The sequence below is a fragment of the Carassius auratus genome, chromosome 45 (genome assembly GCF_003368295.1).
Source record: "Carassius auratus strain Wakin chromosome 45, ASM336829v1, whole genome shotgun sequence".
NCBI lineage: Eukaryota > Metazoa > Chordata > Actinopteri > Cypriniformes > Cyprinidae > Carassius > Carassius auratus.
The window spans coordinates 11,371,133-11,385,750 of record NC_039287.1 but is presented as its reverse complement, the minus strand read 5'-3'; the positions used below and the strand labels follow the sequence as shown (position 1 = coordinate 11,385,750).

Below are 14,618 nucleotides of genomic sequence, written 5' to 3'. Positions count from 1 at the left end.
GACACTTTTTATTAAGCATGGGTGCTTTTTATTTGACTTCTTCTGGACTGATGCACTGCAACACCCACTGAGTGCCACTAAACAGCTTGAAAGATCAAATACTATTTTTAATAAAACTCAGACTACTGTAGATTCGTCTGAAAGAGGAAAGTCACATACACCTAGGAGGACTTGAGGGTGAGTAATTTATTGGCTAATTTTCATTTTTGGGTGAACTAAACCTTTAAGGTGTGAGTACGTTCTATTGTTTTGTGGGACAAATTAGTAATTTCAATAAGAATCCACACAGGTATTTTTTGCCAGGCCACATTATTATTATTATGCAACTGGTTGAAGTTACTTCGTAAATCAACGTGAAGCTGCTTGGTTTGACTTCACTATGGGCAGCGATTCATACGTCACTGCACTGTTAACAAGAGACAATAGACTTTTTTTGCCCACAATACTTCAATCATGTGACCTTATGTTTATGCTTTATAATTGCAGGATAAGGGAGAGCATTCTATTTGCCACTTTTTGAAGAGGAACTGTATTTACATTTGTTGGATTTTCGTTTTTTGTTGTTGTCTTTTTTCCATTCTTTAATTTTTAGGTTAGTTATATTGCTGTAAAAGAGATTTGCTATAAAAATGTTATCTGTTATAATTTGTTCCAGGGAATATCATTTTCTTGGTGGGTTTTCTATTCGTCTTGGCTTTCATGGTGTGCTTCTCTCCTCTTCCGCCAAGAGGACTGGTCATGCGTCCTGTAATAAACTTATTTTTGAATGAGACAATATTTCTTTGTGTTTAACTTACAGCAACAACACCATGGTTTGAGACTTACAGGGAGAACTTCCTGCAGTCCATGCCAGCATCAGAGCACGAGTTCCTCAGCCACTACCTGGCCTGTATCCTTCCAAGATCTTCGCTCTTTTTTCCTAATAATTCTTCCTCAATTCTTTTTCATGCTTGCATTTCGCCTCTTTCTTTACCACAAGAGACGCATCAAAATTCTGACCATATGATTGCTATAAAATGTCAAGAAGTGTCTGAGAGTCTATAGTAAATGATTTAATAATGGTGAATAAATATAATAACTAGCACTGTCAATTGATGCAAGTCTGTTGATTACCAGGGCTATATATTTTTTGAGCAATTTTGTTTCACATCATTAATATGATTACTTAACTTACTTACAGTCCAGCCAGAGGTTTGGTTTAATTGGTTTTAAACAAGATGTATTTTTGTACTGCACAGTTTAGCAGTTTTTTTCATCTGTATTCGGTGAGATCTCCTGAACTCAGGTGCAGGTATGTTGGTGGTGTCGTCCCATGAGGCCGTGCCGACAGAGCAGTTTCTCAAGCTGTCACAGGAACAGCACCGAATCCAGCACAGTGGGGAATACACTCACCCCAAATGGTTCATCCCCAACACACTCAAATATTATGTCCTGCTCCACGATATCAGTGAAGGAGACGAGCAGAGGTGTGTGTGCACATCTGTCTGAAGTGTTCTCCTGTACTCCTGTTGTCTGTTTTCATTTATCGTCAACCTTTTAAAAAGACCAACAGTCTGATGAATAATCATTGATTGACTCTTGCAGAAGCTTCTGTGTTCAGTCAGCGATATTTGAGCACTTCAATGTCATGCTTGAAAAATTATTAAGAAGTACTTATATTTTTAAGAACATTTTTAAACAACCTTTAGAAGAAAATTATGAAGATTTAGCATTACATCACTTCATCATCCTCTGGAGTAAATGGGTGCCGTCAGAATGAGAGTCCAAACAACTGCTTAAAAGATGCACAGTTATCCACACGACTCCTGTCTATCAGTAACCATTGTGTGAAGTGAAAAACTGTGCTTGTAAGAAACCAATTCATCAACATTTTTAGCTTTAAACCAATGCTTCCTCTATCCATAATATTTCTTCGGTGAAAAAGTAATCTCGTCTGAATCAGGAGTGAAATATGCACAGATCAAGCATGGTTTACATGTAAAAAAAATTATAAACGGATATGCCAGTGGATTTTGGTGTGCGAGGACAACAGGGGATGGACTTTTCTACTGTTGAAGGCTTTATTCTGGATTATAGACTATTTTGGCCAGAAGCAACATAAGGTTGAATAATAAAAAAAAGACAAATTATTTGTAATCGCTTCTTGATCTAGAAGAACTTTTTTAAGTGTTATTGTGTTCATTTGCATAGATCTATCTGTACAGGAGTACTGTATGTGTTCACTCATGATCCATAATTATTATTACTAAAAATATCTTTAAGATTCTAGCTGATGGTTGTATTTTTATTGATTAAATTGCTATTGATATTCCAACTGCTTGTTCTGATTCTGCAATTAAACGAACAGAGTTGATTAACACTGGGAACATGTATCAAACCCTGCCTCAGGGATTCAAACTAAAGTGATCTCAGGAGAAAACATTTCTGCTTCCTCTTTGTGATTGCGTAGATTTAATTAGAGAACATATCATGAGTAGAATAAAATTGAATCTTAAAGGTAACATGAACTGCATTTGGAAAGCGTTTTTCTATGAATATTATTTTCTGATATCAGCTGCTTGCATTTATTTCCACTTCCTCTGCATGTCGATGATTTCCTCTGAATTCTGTATGTAGATAAGTTGCCGATCACTGTAATTATGTGCTGCCTGTAGCCTCAAGGTCTAATGAACAGAAGATAACCTGACTGTGGGGAGAAAGATTAGGCTGTCATATATATTTATGATTGTATAGAACTATTAATATCTATCTCTGTGTTTCTCAGGGCGGACTCTGTGTACGAGGACATGAAACAGCGGTATGGTACTCAGGGCTGCTATCTGCTCAAGATAAACTCCCGGAGTGGTAGCACTGTTGCGGACGAACAGATGCCGGACCCCTGGAGTCAGTACTTACACAAGACCAGCATACACAACCCTGTGAGTACCACAACCTCTGAACATACAACTCGACTTCTGATTACCATCAGAAGGTCTGGTCCACATAGCAGCTTCTTCTGGCTAAGAATTGGTTCAAGTGTAGTGCAATATTTTGTTACATTTAATCAATTAAATATATGGACCATGGTGAAAAAGATTATTATATTATATTATATTATATTATATTATATTGTTATAATATAAAAATAATATTAAACACATTAAACAATAATATAGATGTTTATAGTGTTCTTCCACCGTGGTCAGTAAAATAAAAATTAATTTACCAAATATTATGAATTGAATTATAATACAAACTTTTGTCAGCTGAACCCATTTAAAGGGTTAGTTCACCCAAAAATTAAAATAAGCCCTTAAATTACTCACCCTCAAGTCATCCTCAGGGTGTATATGACTTCATCTTTCAGACGAATCCAGTCTGAGTTTTATTAAAAATAGTCTTTGATCTTTCAAGCTGTTTAGTGGCACTCAGCAGGTGTTGCAGTGCGTCAGTCAAAAAATTAAGTAAAATTCACAAGGTATTAGGGGTGTAATGGTACGTGTATTCTTACCGTACCGTCTCGGTACAGGGCTTTTGGTATGGTGCACGTGTATACTGAATGACCGAATGCAATTTTTTGTACGCGGAACATAGGTACATTTTCTTGTTTCCAAACGAACATATTAAGTGGTGGAAGTCTCTACGTTCAGCGCAAATCCCGCCCTGCAGCTGATTCTAAGGCCGGTGACACACTGGCTGTGTGGCGTGAGCGTGGCGTTTCTGCTGCGTGACAGTTGCATGATGGCTGCTTCGCGTTTTCTGTGTCTTTACCCCTCTTTCACACTGCAATGTTGAGCAGCGCGTATTTTTTCGCCAACCATGTTAATCAATGAGTGCATTCACACCGGGACCAGGAGCAGCGCGTGAGAGTCAAGCAGGAGCGTCGCGTGAACAGCAGTGCAGTGGGTGTTTCGGCGTCCGGTCTATTTTTGCTGTGCTGCTCACGCTCAATTAAAGTGAAAGCACACTTTTGATGGACAATAAATGTGATTTAACACAAAACGTGCTCAAAATGCACAGAATAAGCATGTCAAGAGTTTTGACAACAATGCCGATGTCTAGTGTTTTAACAATTATGCCGGAAAAGAAAATTAAGTATAATAAATATGTATTTACCCATTTAAACTTTTTAATTAATCGTTTTGGGTGAAAGTATGGTGTATTGTTATAAAAACATATATTGAAAGAATTATACCCATTGTTTGAAATGGTTTTACTGTCTGCCGAACACGCTTTGCAGCCGCTGCTGTGATGCTGTACTTACAGGCTTCCAGTGTGAATACTCGCGAGAGTATGCTGTAGGTGACACAGAGGGAGGCCGCCGACAGACCAGGCTCTTGTCTTCACGATAACAATATCTATACTTCATGTTGAGCATAAATATAAAGCCTACTGATAAAGGAGACCGTCAACAGTATTGACGGCAAAATAGACTATGTTTGACAGGTGCAATCTGCCAGTGTGTCACCAGCCTAAGGTTTTCAAAAGGCATCACACGAGTGTGAACATAACTACAACTAGGAAAAAAATTATTGTAATTCAAACGCAGCTCCCGTCGGCATTTAAACAGACCTTTGCTCTTAATTCTGATCGGGCCAACGCAATAACGAAATCTGAGCAGGTCTAAAAACTGAAACTGTTCATGCTGCACTTTACATTTTGGAAAAGTTATTTATATATATATATATATATATATATATATATATATATATATATATATATATATATATATATATATATATATATATATATATATATATATATATATATATATATATATATATATATATATATATTAGCAGGCACACAAGCTGGGATTGGTAGTGCTGCACTTTAATCATAGTTATTTATATATATTTTTCATTATATTTTATTATATGATATTGGTTTGAGACTGAGAGTATTTTATTTAGTGGAGAACTTTGCAGCAGTATTTTATTTCTTATTCTTTTTTTTTTTTATATATTTTAAAATAGTGTAAACACATTTAAAAAAAAAAGTTTATAGTAATAAACAACCTGCAGTTTAATGTTTGCATTTTTTTCCCCTTACTGTACCGAAAATGAACCGAACCGTGACTTTAAAACCGAGGTACGTACCGAACTGTGATTTTTGCGTACAGTTACACCCCTACAAGGTATATAAATAATATATATAAATAATATATTTTATCTTAATCAAATGAAAAATCATTTTTTTGGCAAACAAAGTGCTGCACAACAGAGGTTTACTGTTAAAATTAAAAAGAGAACAAATATGATTATTCCTTTAGTAATATTTATATTATAATTTAATTAGTTATATTTATTAGTAGTAGCAGCACTGTTGTTACATTGAGTCTTAAGACTGCTAAATAGTAATATATTGTTGACCGTTTCTACATGTTTAAATAAACTTTTATTTTAACGGTTTGTTGTGAGGAACTTGCAGCTGCTGTGTATGTGATAAGACGGTAGTTTTGTCAAAATAAACAATAAAATGCTAAAGAAGTGACTCTCAGAGCAGCTGGGGATGAATGTACTCCTATCATCACAGTGAGACGACAGGTTGAAAACATCAAATGCTTCCACAGATTTGTTGTAATACTATAGATTTTTACCTCAGTGTTGCAAATCATGCTTTGTTCTTGGATCTTGTCAACAGTCTCTCCAGCATGATAAGCACTGAATGAGTGACAGGCTTTCTGTTGTGACATTGCGCAAGGAGGTAAATAAGAGAGTGACCTCTAGTGGAGAAGACTTATGAAAAAATTCACAATTATCAGATCTTCTTTTAAATGTTTGCTTATATAAATATCGGAAAAGATCAATTCACAGCTTTTGAGAATCAATATCAAATCGACGTCATAAAAAAAAAAAAAAGAAATTAATCGAAAAATAAAACATTTTTGCCCAGCCCTATTCAAAATGTAATAATCGCTCTATATTTTAACACAGTTATCACAAATCAACTCTGAAAAACGGATAACGTAAAAATAGTAACATCTAAGTTTACATCTGGTTTTAATCAAGTAAAAAGGAATAATATGCTGAATCAATATAAATGCATTAATGTGTTTAAGGAAACAATTGCAGATCATATTTATTTTACAGTGAACGTGATTATTTTGTATAACTAAAATAGTTTTTGATTGCTATGTGTAAATAGTTTTTATATGATTGAAGTAATAAGCTTATCTGATTACATGAAATAATGATAATTTCTGAAATTATGTGTTTCCTCTAACATGTATAGACCTTATGGATTTACTCTTTTTTTTTTTTTATGACTATGTTAGATTTCTTTTAAATCTGATCAGCCGAATGAAATGTTCCTTATCCCTGGTGGTGTTTTATAGGAGCTATATGAAGAATCTGCAGTGAGTAATGCGGTTGAAAACAACATCGGTGCAGAGGAAGATGGTCTTGATCCATCCATCAGAGGTTAGTCTGGCTCAGTTGAACCCCATTATCAGGGATTTTTGGTTGTAAGCCTCATATTGATGAGAGATGATTGTCTAGTGTTAATTAGATGTTCTTCTCGTGTTTGCAGACGGCGTCTCGGAGACTCATCCTCTGCAGCTGGACCACCCTACTGATGTTGTTTACCCTGGCAATGATGCCAGTCAGTCTGTAAACAACGTGGATGAGACGAGACCTCAAAAACAGCCCAGCGGGACCTCTCACACCAGCCCGACCCCTCGAGGAACCTGCCTGACCCTGAACGACCACGACCACATCCGGCAGTTTATCCAGGAGTTTACCTTCAGAGGATTACTGCCACACATCGAGAAGAACATACGGCAGCTAAACGACCAGGTACATAAACACACAGCAACTGTAAACTACAACTAATTCATCTCAAGTCTCTGCAATGATTCACTCTCTTTTCCAGGTAATTGAGTATTTTATTTGGAGGTAATGACAAATTTGGTGATGTGTGATTTCTTATTCTCAGTAATATAGTAAAATTTTAATATTTTAAAATAATAGTTTGAAAAACTTTTTTTTCTATTTTTAATATATTTTAAAATGTTATTATTATTATTTTTTTTTATTATTTATTTAATAAGCTGGATTTTCGGCATCATTATTTCAGTCTTCAGAGTCACTTGATCCTTCAGAAATCAGTCTAATATGCTGATTTACTGCTCAAGAAACATTTCTGATTATTGTCGGTGTTGAAAACATTTGCATTTTCAGGATTCTTTCTTGAATAGAAAGTAAAAACAAAAAGAAATAGAATATTGATATTTTTTTACATTACAAATTATACATGTCTCTATAGTTTAATGCATAGAATAAAATGATCAGTTTCTTAAAAACATATTCATATTAGTATTATATATTTTTTATATATTGCTTTTGGAAAAAATAAAATGTATATAGATACAGTAAGTTCATGCAAAAGTAAAATTATACATGTATGTATGTGTATATATATATATATATATATATATATATATATATATATATATATATATATATATTATACATACATACATGCATACCGGTACATACATACATAATCGGATAAAAAATAAACTAGCAAATTTAACGGCGCAAAGAAATTAAAAATAAAAATAAACATTTATTTTTATTGTACAGTACATCATATTTATTCCATAACCTCTTATTATTATTACATTAGAATCACTCAGTCAGTCATGTTTTAACATTGACTCCAATATCTTAATATATTTATGTTTCCCTCCTTACATGCATAACTTTATGATGAATTCTTATTGCCTGTAATAATTAGTAATAATTAATTCCTCCATTGTTTTGTTGTAAATTTATTAGCTGTTTTCCTATCATTAATATGCAGCTAAATAATAAAAGTTTTCATATTTTCAAAATAAACCTCACTTAATAGGCTTAAATTACTCTCTGTTTAGTCAATGGTCTATTAATATTAATTTCCTTAACCTTTGACAGTAATACAAACACATTTTATATATTTTTCCAATACAGTTTTTGACTTTCTCTTTGCTTTCATTTTCTTCATCTTTCTCTCTCTCTCTCTCATTCTAGCTTGTCTCAAGGAAAGGTCTGAGCCGATCTCTTTTCTCCGCCACTAAGAAGTTGTTCGGTGGAGGCAAGGTCCCAGAGAAGAGTATTGCTGAACTAAAGAACGCTGCAGGGCTGCTGTAAGTGACCTGAAGCACAATTAAAATTGATCTATTCTACATCTTATCTGACTCTTGACCTGTGTGATGTCAGATATCCCTCAGAGGCTCCAGAGCTTCAGATCAGAAAGATGGCCGACCTCTGCTTCCTCGTTCAGCACTATGAGCTGGCCTACAACTGTTACCACACTGCCAAGAAGGACTTCCTCTCTGACCAGGCCATGCTGTACGCTGCAGGGGCGCTGGTGAGACACACACCACAGTGTCACAGTGTAATACTGTCTGAACTCGTCTCAGACGGACTGTCTTCTGTCTCTGTCTCTAAAGGAGATGGCTGCTGTCGCTGCCTTTCTGCAGAGCGGGGCACCCAGGCCGTACCCAGCACACTACATGGACACGGCTATTCAGACCTACAGAGAAGTGTGCAAGTAAGAACAAGCATTCGCCTGCATTTGCTTTCGCTTTGATTGTTTTCCTACCCATTCCCATGTGTATACTATTTGGTAACATATTTGAATGTTTTTAGTATTTTAAATGTAAAATTTAAAAACAAAAGTAAGTAAATATTATGTTTATAAAATTGAGTTCTCTTTTTGCTTTATTTCAAGAATTGTAATCTTGTAATCATTTTATTGTTTTTTTTGTAATTGTAACAATTATTGCTTCAGTATTTCATACTGAATTAAAAAAAGTCTTCCTGTTTTGGTTTTGATATCATTTTATGTGGCTTTCAAAAATTAGCTTAGTTTCTTTTTTATTAATTAAATAACTAAATAAAATTAATTAGAGTTCTTTCTTATTTCTCTTAGGCCAGACATTGCTTCATGTGCTTTTAGGAATTAGTTTAGTGTTTTATTTTATTTGAATAAAATGAATGAATAAAGCATTTTCATTTCAAATTTTGATTTCATTTGCTTCCTTTTTTTAAGACTGTACACCACTTTTGGAAATTTCTTAATTGTTTTAATGGTTTATTAATAAATAAATAAATCAGTTTTCATCTTTGCTTCCACTTTTTTTGACTAATGAATAAAAAATAATATTGCATTAATTTTTTAGGCCATATATTACTTTTTATTGCTTTTAGCAGTACTTTAAATAAATAAAATAAATTTGAACTGCTGCTTCTGTTTTTAGGCCAGACATCAGTTTATGTTGTTTAAATGATTAAGTACTTGACAGAAAGATCATTCAGATGTTGTTGGAAAGGTGCTGTATGCGTATAATGTATCCAAGACGTTGTTCTTGCTGTCTGTGTCACAGAAACATGCTATTGGCTGAGCGCTGTTGTCTTTTAAGTGCTGAGATTTTGAAGAGTCAGGCCAAATACTCCGATGCTGCCACACTTCTGATCAAGATGACCAGTGAGGTGAGCTCAAGACCCAGCTGACAGCGTTTCTGAGTCACATCTAAATCTGAAAACCTAGAGCGGGGGCATTTCAAACAGGTGTCCTGCTTCAAACCCGCTGTTAGGACAAACCCAGTTGACTTCACTGCCTCTTTCCCTCTGTGACAGGACTCTGATCTGCGGAGTGCTCTCCTGTTGGAGCAGGCGGCTCACTGCTTCATTAACATGCGCAGCCCAATGGTGAGGAAGTTTGCCTTCCACATGATACTGGCTGGTCATCGTTTCAGCAAAGCTGGACAGGTATGATGGTAGATGCAAGAAACGCATCTTACGAAAGCTGCTTTAACAGCTGTGAAGCTATTGAGTGTTGCAGTAACATGCATGTGAACAGGCACATTCTTTGAACATGATGTCAGTCGGTTCACAAAGTCCCTCTCTCGCTCTCTGTTACAGAAGAGACATGCGTTGAGGTGCTACTGTCAGGCTTTGCAGGTGTATAAAGGTAAAGGTTGGACACTGGCTGAAGATCACATCAACTTCACCATCGGTCGGCAGTCCTTCACGCTGCGGCAGCCAGAGAACGCAGTGGCCGCCTTCCGGCACATTCTCATCAACGACAGCAGACAGTCAGCTGTACAGCAGGCTGCGTTCCTCAGGGAATACCTCTATGTGTACAAGGTTAGCAGACACGGGATCCCATTACTTATGACTGGCTTATGACATTCTGTTTATTAAGAGAACTCTGCAGGCATGTCATCTGCCACTTTAAATGCTTGAGCTTAATTGCTAAATTGATTGAGCTCTTGATTAAAGATGGTGTTTTTATTAAAATATTATAAAAATGTGAAACGTTTTTGTCCAGCCAATCAATGTATCATGTAGTGCAATCATGTAGTGCAACCATTGCTAATTCTAAATGATCAATTTATGATATTTGTACTAAATAATTTTTACCTTGGAATATACACTACTGTTCAAATATTTGGGGTCAGTATTTATTTTATTTTTTTTGTTTTTTAATAAATAATTGTTTTTCTCTATTTAAAGTGAATGCTGTTCTTCTCAACTTTCTATTCATTAAAGATTCCCGAAAAACAAACCCAAAAAAGAAAAAAAAATTCTACAGAAATATTAAGCAGCACAACTGAGCATCAAATCAGCATATTAGAATGATTTCTGAAGGATAATGATGCTGAAAATTCAACTTTGACATCACCTTGATAAATTACATGTTAAAACTATATTCAAGTACAGTATAATAGTAGTTAATAGTAGAAGTAATTAAATTGTAATAATATTTCACAGTATTCGAGTTTTGCTGTATATTTGATTAAATAAATGCAGCCTTGGTGAGAAAAACTGACCTCTTTCAAAAACGCATTAAAAATTGTACCTACCACAAACTTTTGAATGGCATGTAAGAAAAATATTATTAATTTTTATATTATTACTGTTTTTACCTAATGGTTACACCACATAGGATTTTTGCTATTTAATCAAATAGTAATCACATTTTTAATCACACTGAACCTGCATTTCATCTTATTTCGCTCTCAGAAAGCAGCTAGACTCTGGTAGTGTCAGGTTCGGGTCACTGACCCAGTTTTTTTTCCCACCACAATCAGACTCTGACCCCGAGTTTAAATTTCTGTCTTTGCATGAGACTGCTCTTTCATCATCATTGGGTTGAGTCTGTTTCATCAACGCTCTGGCTTTGGGGGGTTCTGGTCCACAGAACACCATCACCTTCAAGCACTCGGCCTGAATACATATTAAGATTTTCTTTTCTTTTTGTGTGCTTTTGCCAATTTTTTTCTGATTTAAATTGGTTCATCAAATATTTATAGTTTATTTTATTTAAGCTTAGTTGGAAAAAATCACTGTATTTATCGTTTTACTCATTATTCTAATGTTCGTTTTGTTGGCCAATCAGAAGATATCTAGGTATATAAGGGATGATACTCAATGGATGCCTGAGTACAACTTGTAGGTGAAAAGGGCGATTTCTTCACGTGGTGTTGATATTAATAACACTTTGACTTTTTCCCTCTTAGAGCATGAGTAAGTTGACCAGTGACGGCTCCCTCCCACAGCTGCCTCTGCCCTGCCTGCACAGCTCACAAACACGCGTGTTCTTCGGCCATGAACGCAGACTCGCAGAAGGTACACATGAAAGTGATAGTTCACATTCATATGAAGATAATGAAAAAATACAAGTCGTTTAGTCACCCTCATGTTATGAAAACAAAAGGAGATATTTCGAAAAATGTTCATGCTCTTATGCATACAGTGAAAGTGAACAGGTTAGAGCTGGCAAAACCACCCCAAAAAAAGACCAAATAAAAGTTGTCCATACTTTTTAAAATTAATACTTTTTTTTCCCAGCAAGGATGCATTAAAGTAATAAAGACATTTTATGTTTCATTAGATTTTATTTCAAACTAGGGGTGCACGATAAATATCGGCCGATAATTAATGTGCATCTCGTCAGTAAAGCCTGTTCTCTAATCAGTGGTTGTTAACTGACAAGCTGTGCAAATCCATGCTGATAATGAATGTGAATTTGCAGAGCTTGTCAATTAACAATAGCTCTGTGTAGTAACGGCTGCTCTATGTGATGAGATGCGCAGTAATTATCGGCCGATATTTGTGCACCCCTGTTTCAAATAAATGCTGTTATTTTGAACTTTCTATTCATTGAATCTGAAAAAAAGTAAACTGTTTACACAGAAATATTCAGCAGCTATTTGATTTCAGCATTGATAATAAAAAAAAATGTTTCTTGAGCAGCAAATCAGCATAGTAATATCAGGGTTTCCACGGGTCCTTGAAATCTTGAAGGCCCTGGATATTTTTTTAAATAAAAATACCTTGATACAGGCAAGAAAAATTCCATATTATTCCCTCTGGTCCACTAATGTTTTATTTCACCAACAGTTTGTTGCCTATGCATACAAGCTTGCTTGATTAACATTAGTTATGCACATTAACGCGTTGAGTGTTTCGCTCATGAGGTACTTTGTGTTGTATGTTGCCATGGCATTAGAGTGACCATATTTCCTCTTTTTCCTGGATGTCCTCTTTTTGGAATAAAAAAATTAGTCTAGCTGGGATTTCTTTGTTTCTTTAGCTTTTTACAGTAACCAGGGCGTTTGTGTATTAGAGTGCTGCGAGAGACTGTTTTTTTAATCCAGCTCCCACTGAATTTCTGACCATTAATGCCCTCTCCTGTGATTCTTGTGTCCAATCCCACCCGCTCCCTCAAAACATTCTATTATTACATAATTTTCACGTATTAGCGAGCCGATATCAATATGCAGAGGATTTAAATCTCTTTTGAATCAGCCATTTCTCTCTCCTCAACCCATGATCAGTCAAATCTGACTCCTGCAGCTCGTGTTGAATGCAGGGTTGCCAAGTCAGCAAACCCCCCCCCCACCCCCAATCATGGCTTCTTTTAAACTGTTAATGGGTTGATTTTCCATGTGGGTTAAAGGTTTGAAATGTTGCTTAATTACATGTGACTAAAATGCTTGTATTGAAACATTTTGCATTCTGCCTATGATAAAACTGTGTTAGATGTTAATTTTTGTGAAGGAGGGCCACTGGTAGGAAGCTTTTTAGCTGTGTTTATGATCAGTATATATAACAGTGAATGTAAATTATGTATTTTAGGTATGGAAATTAGATTATCAGTTTTGATATTTGGGATATTGTCATTGCACTACTTTGGGCACTACTTTAACCACCAAACAACCACACCCCAGCCCCCCTGCCCCACACACCCACTGTCCTCTTTTTGGAAAACTAAAATATGTTACTGCATGCCAAAAACTACTAAGATGGCACCACTATGTTTCACAGACACAGCCAGAAATTAATGTTGAATTGCTTTGCTTGTTAAGATAATATAAACCCATGAGGCAAGAAAAACTTAAAAGCATATTCATATATCTTAAAACTTCTGGTTACATGAGCCTAAACTTTTTTCAATAAAATCCATGAAAAAGTTAATATCAGATCATTTTAGAATACAGTATAGAATGTACCGAATATTCTTCAGCTTTATGCAAAACAGATATACGATAAATAGAATATCAGATCTCTGTAATAATGGCCAAAAATAATTGTTTTGCATAGTTGTGTTTGACACATGAAAACTGTAACAATGCATCTTACAAGATAACACTTGAAATGTGTCCCCACATTAATTCCTTGAATTTGAGGGTATTGGACCTGGAAAGTCCTTTCAGTTGCAAAGACCTTTCTCCCATCATGCTCGCAGTGAAATGAAGATGAACACAGAACCATTTATGTTTTCAGATAAAAAAAAGTAATTTCCTGTGAGAACTTCAAATGAGAGTCAAAAAAGAGAAGTGCTCCTGACATGACAGAATTAATTACATTTAAAATTAGAGAAAGGACATTGACTACCACATTCAATATCTGCAATAAGCTTCACTCCAATTAAAGAGAAGCAAAGAAAAAGACTCTAATTTCAGGTATATCATGGAACTCAGATGTGTGTTGGTGAGTAACTGATGGAGTGAAGAGAACAGGCCTGAGGAGGTGTGAAAACCTTTTTAATTAAAGTATTAGCCGGATCTCACAATGAAAGGGAGTGGTGTGTTGAATGCTGAATGCATGTACCTGTTGTCTCTTCCAATGTGCCACTTGCCTTAGGCTCTGAATCCCAAATATCCTCTGAGACACCGGCTGATTGGACATAAGCCAACTCTCTTGAGTTTATTTATTCTTGATTCCCATGCTTCTTTGAAAGTACTTCAGACACATGGATTCAAGGCCTGGAAAGTACTTGAAAACAAATATAGGTCCTTGAAAGTGCTTGAAATAAATGTGAAATACATTTTTGAATGATATAATTTAAAAAATGTTCCTATATGTGCTGTCAAAGGCAAAACGAAACCGCGCTAATGATTGGGGTCGCGAGAAAAAAATCTTAACTTAGACAAGAAGTTAATATTAAGTGACTTGCATTGTCGGAACACTATTGCCTGATTTTGCTCTATTTCATCAATGAAAATAGTTTCAAACAAAGTAACAGTTGAGTCGCTGCGCATCTCCATTGAAATAGAGCGTTGTTTTTAAACGAATCTGATTCAAACTTGACATGACACTTTTTATTCCTTTAAAAATGTTGAAATTCAAATTTAAATATTTACA

General features: G+C 35.3%; 1 protein-coding gene across 5 annotated transcripts in view; it reads left to right on the top strand.

Moving 5' to 3' along the window:
• LOC113063270 (trafficking protein particle complex subunit 8-like) overlaps positions 1-14,618 on the top strand; it is a 41,030-nt gene that overhangs the window by 10,427 nt on the left and 15,985 nt on the right. For all 5 annotated transcript variants that reach the window (XM_026233533.1, XM_026233532.1, XM_026233531.1 and 2 more), the window contains 12 exons: positions 800-889; positions 1,292-1,466; positions 2,765-2,918; positions 6,317-6,401; positions 6,511-6,776; positions 7,992-8,107; positions 8,181-8,331; positions 8,414-8,514; positions 9,350-9,455; positions 9,603-9,734; positions 9,888-10,112; positions 11,489-11,597. In XM_026233533.1, the coding sequence (XP_026089318.1) occupies positions 800-889; positions 1,292-1,466; positions 2,765-2,918; positions 6,317-6,401; positions 6,511-6,776; positions 7,992-8,107; positions 8,181-8,331; positions 8,414-8,514; positions 9,350-9,455; positions 9,603-9,734; positions 9,888-10,112; positions 11,489-11,597 (1,710 nt within the window). The remainder of the gene's footprint in view (positions 1-799; positions 890-1,291; positions 1,467-2,764; positions 2,919-6,316; positions 6,402-6,510; positions 6,777-7,991; positions 8,108-8,180; positions 8,332-8,413; positions 8,515-9,349; positions 9,456-9,602; positions 9,735-9,887; positions 10,113-11,488; positions 11,598-14,618) is intronic.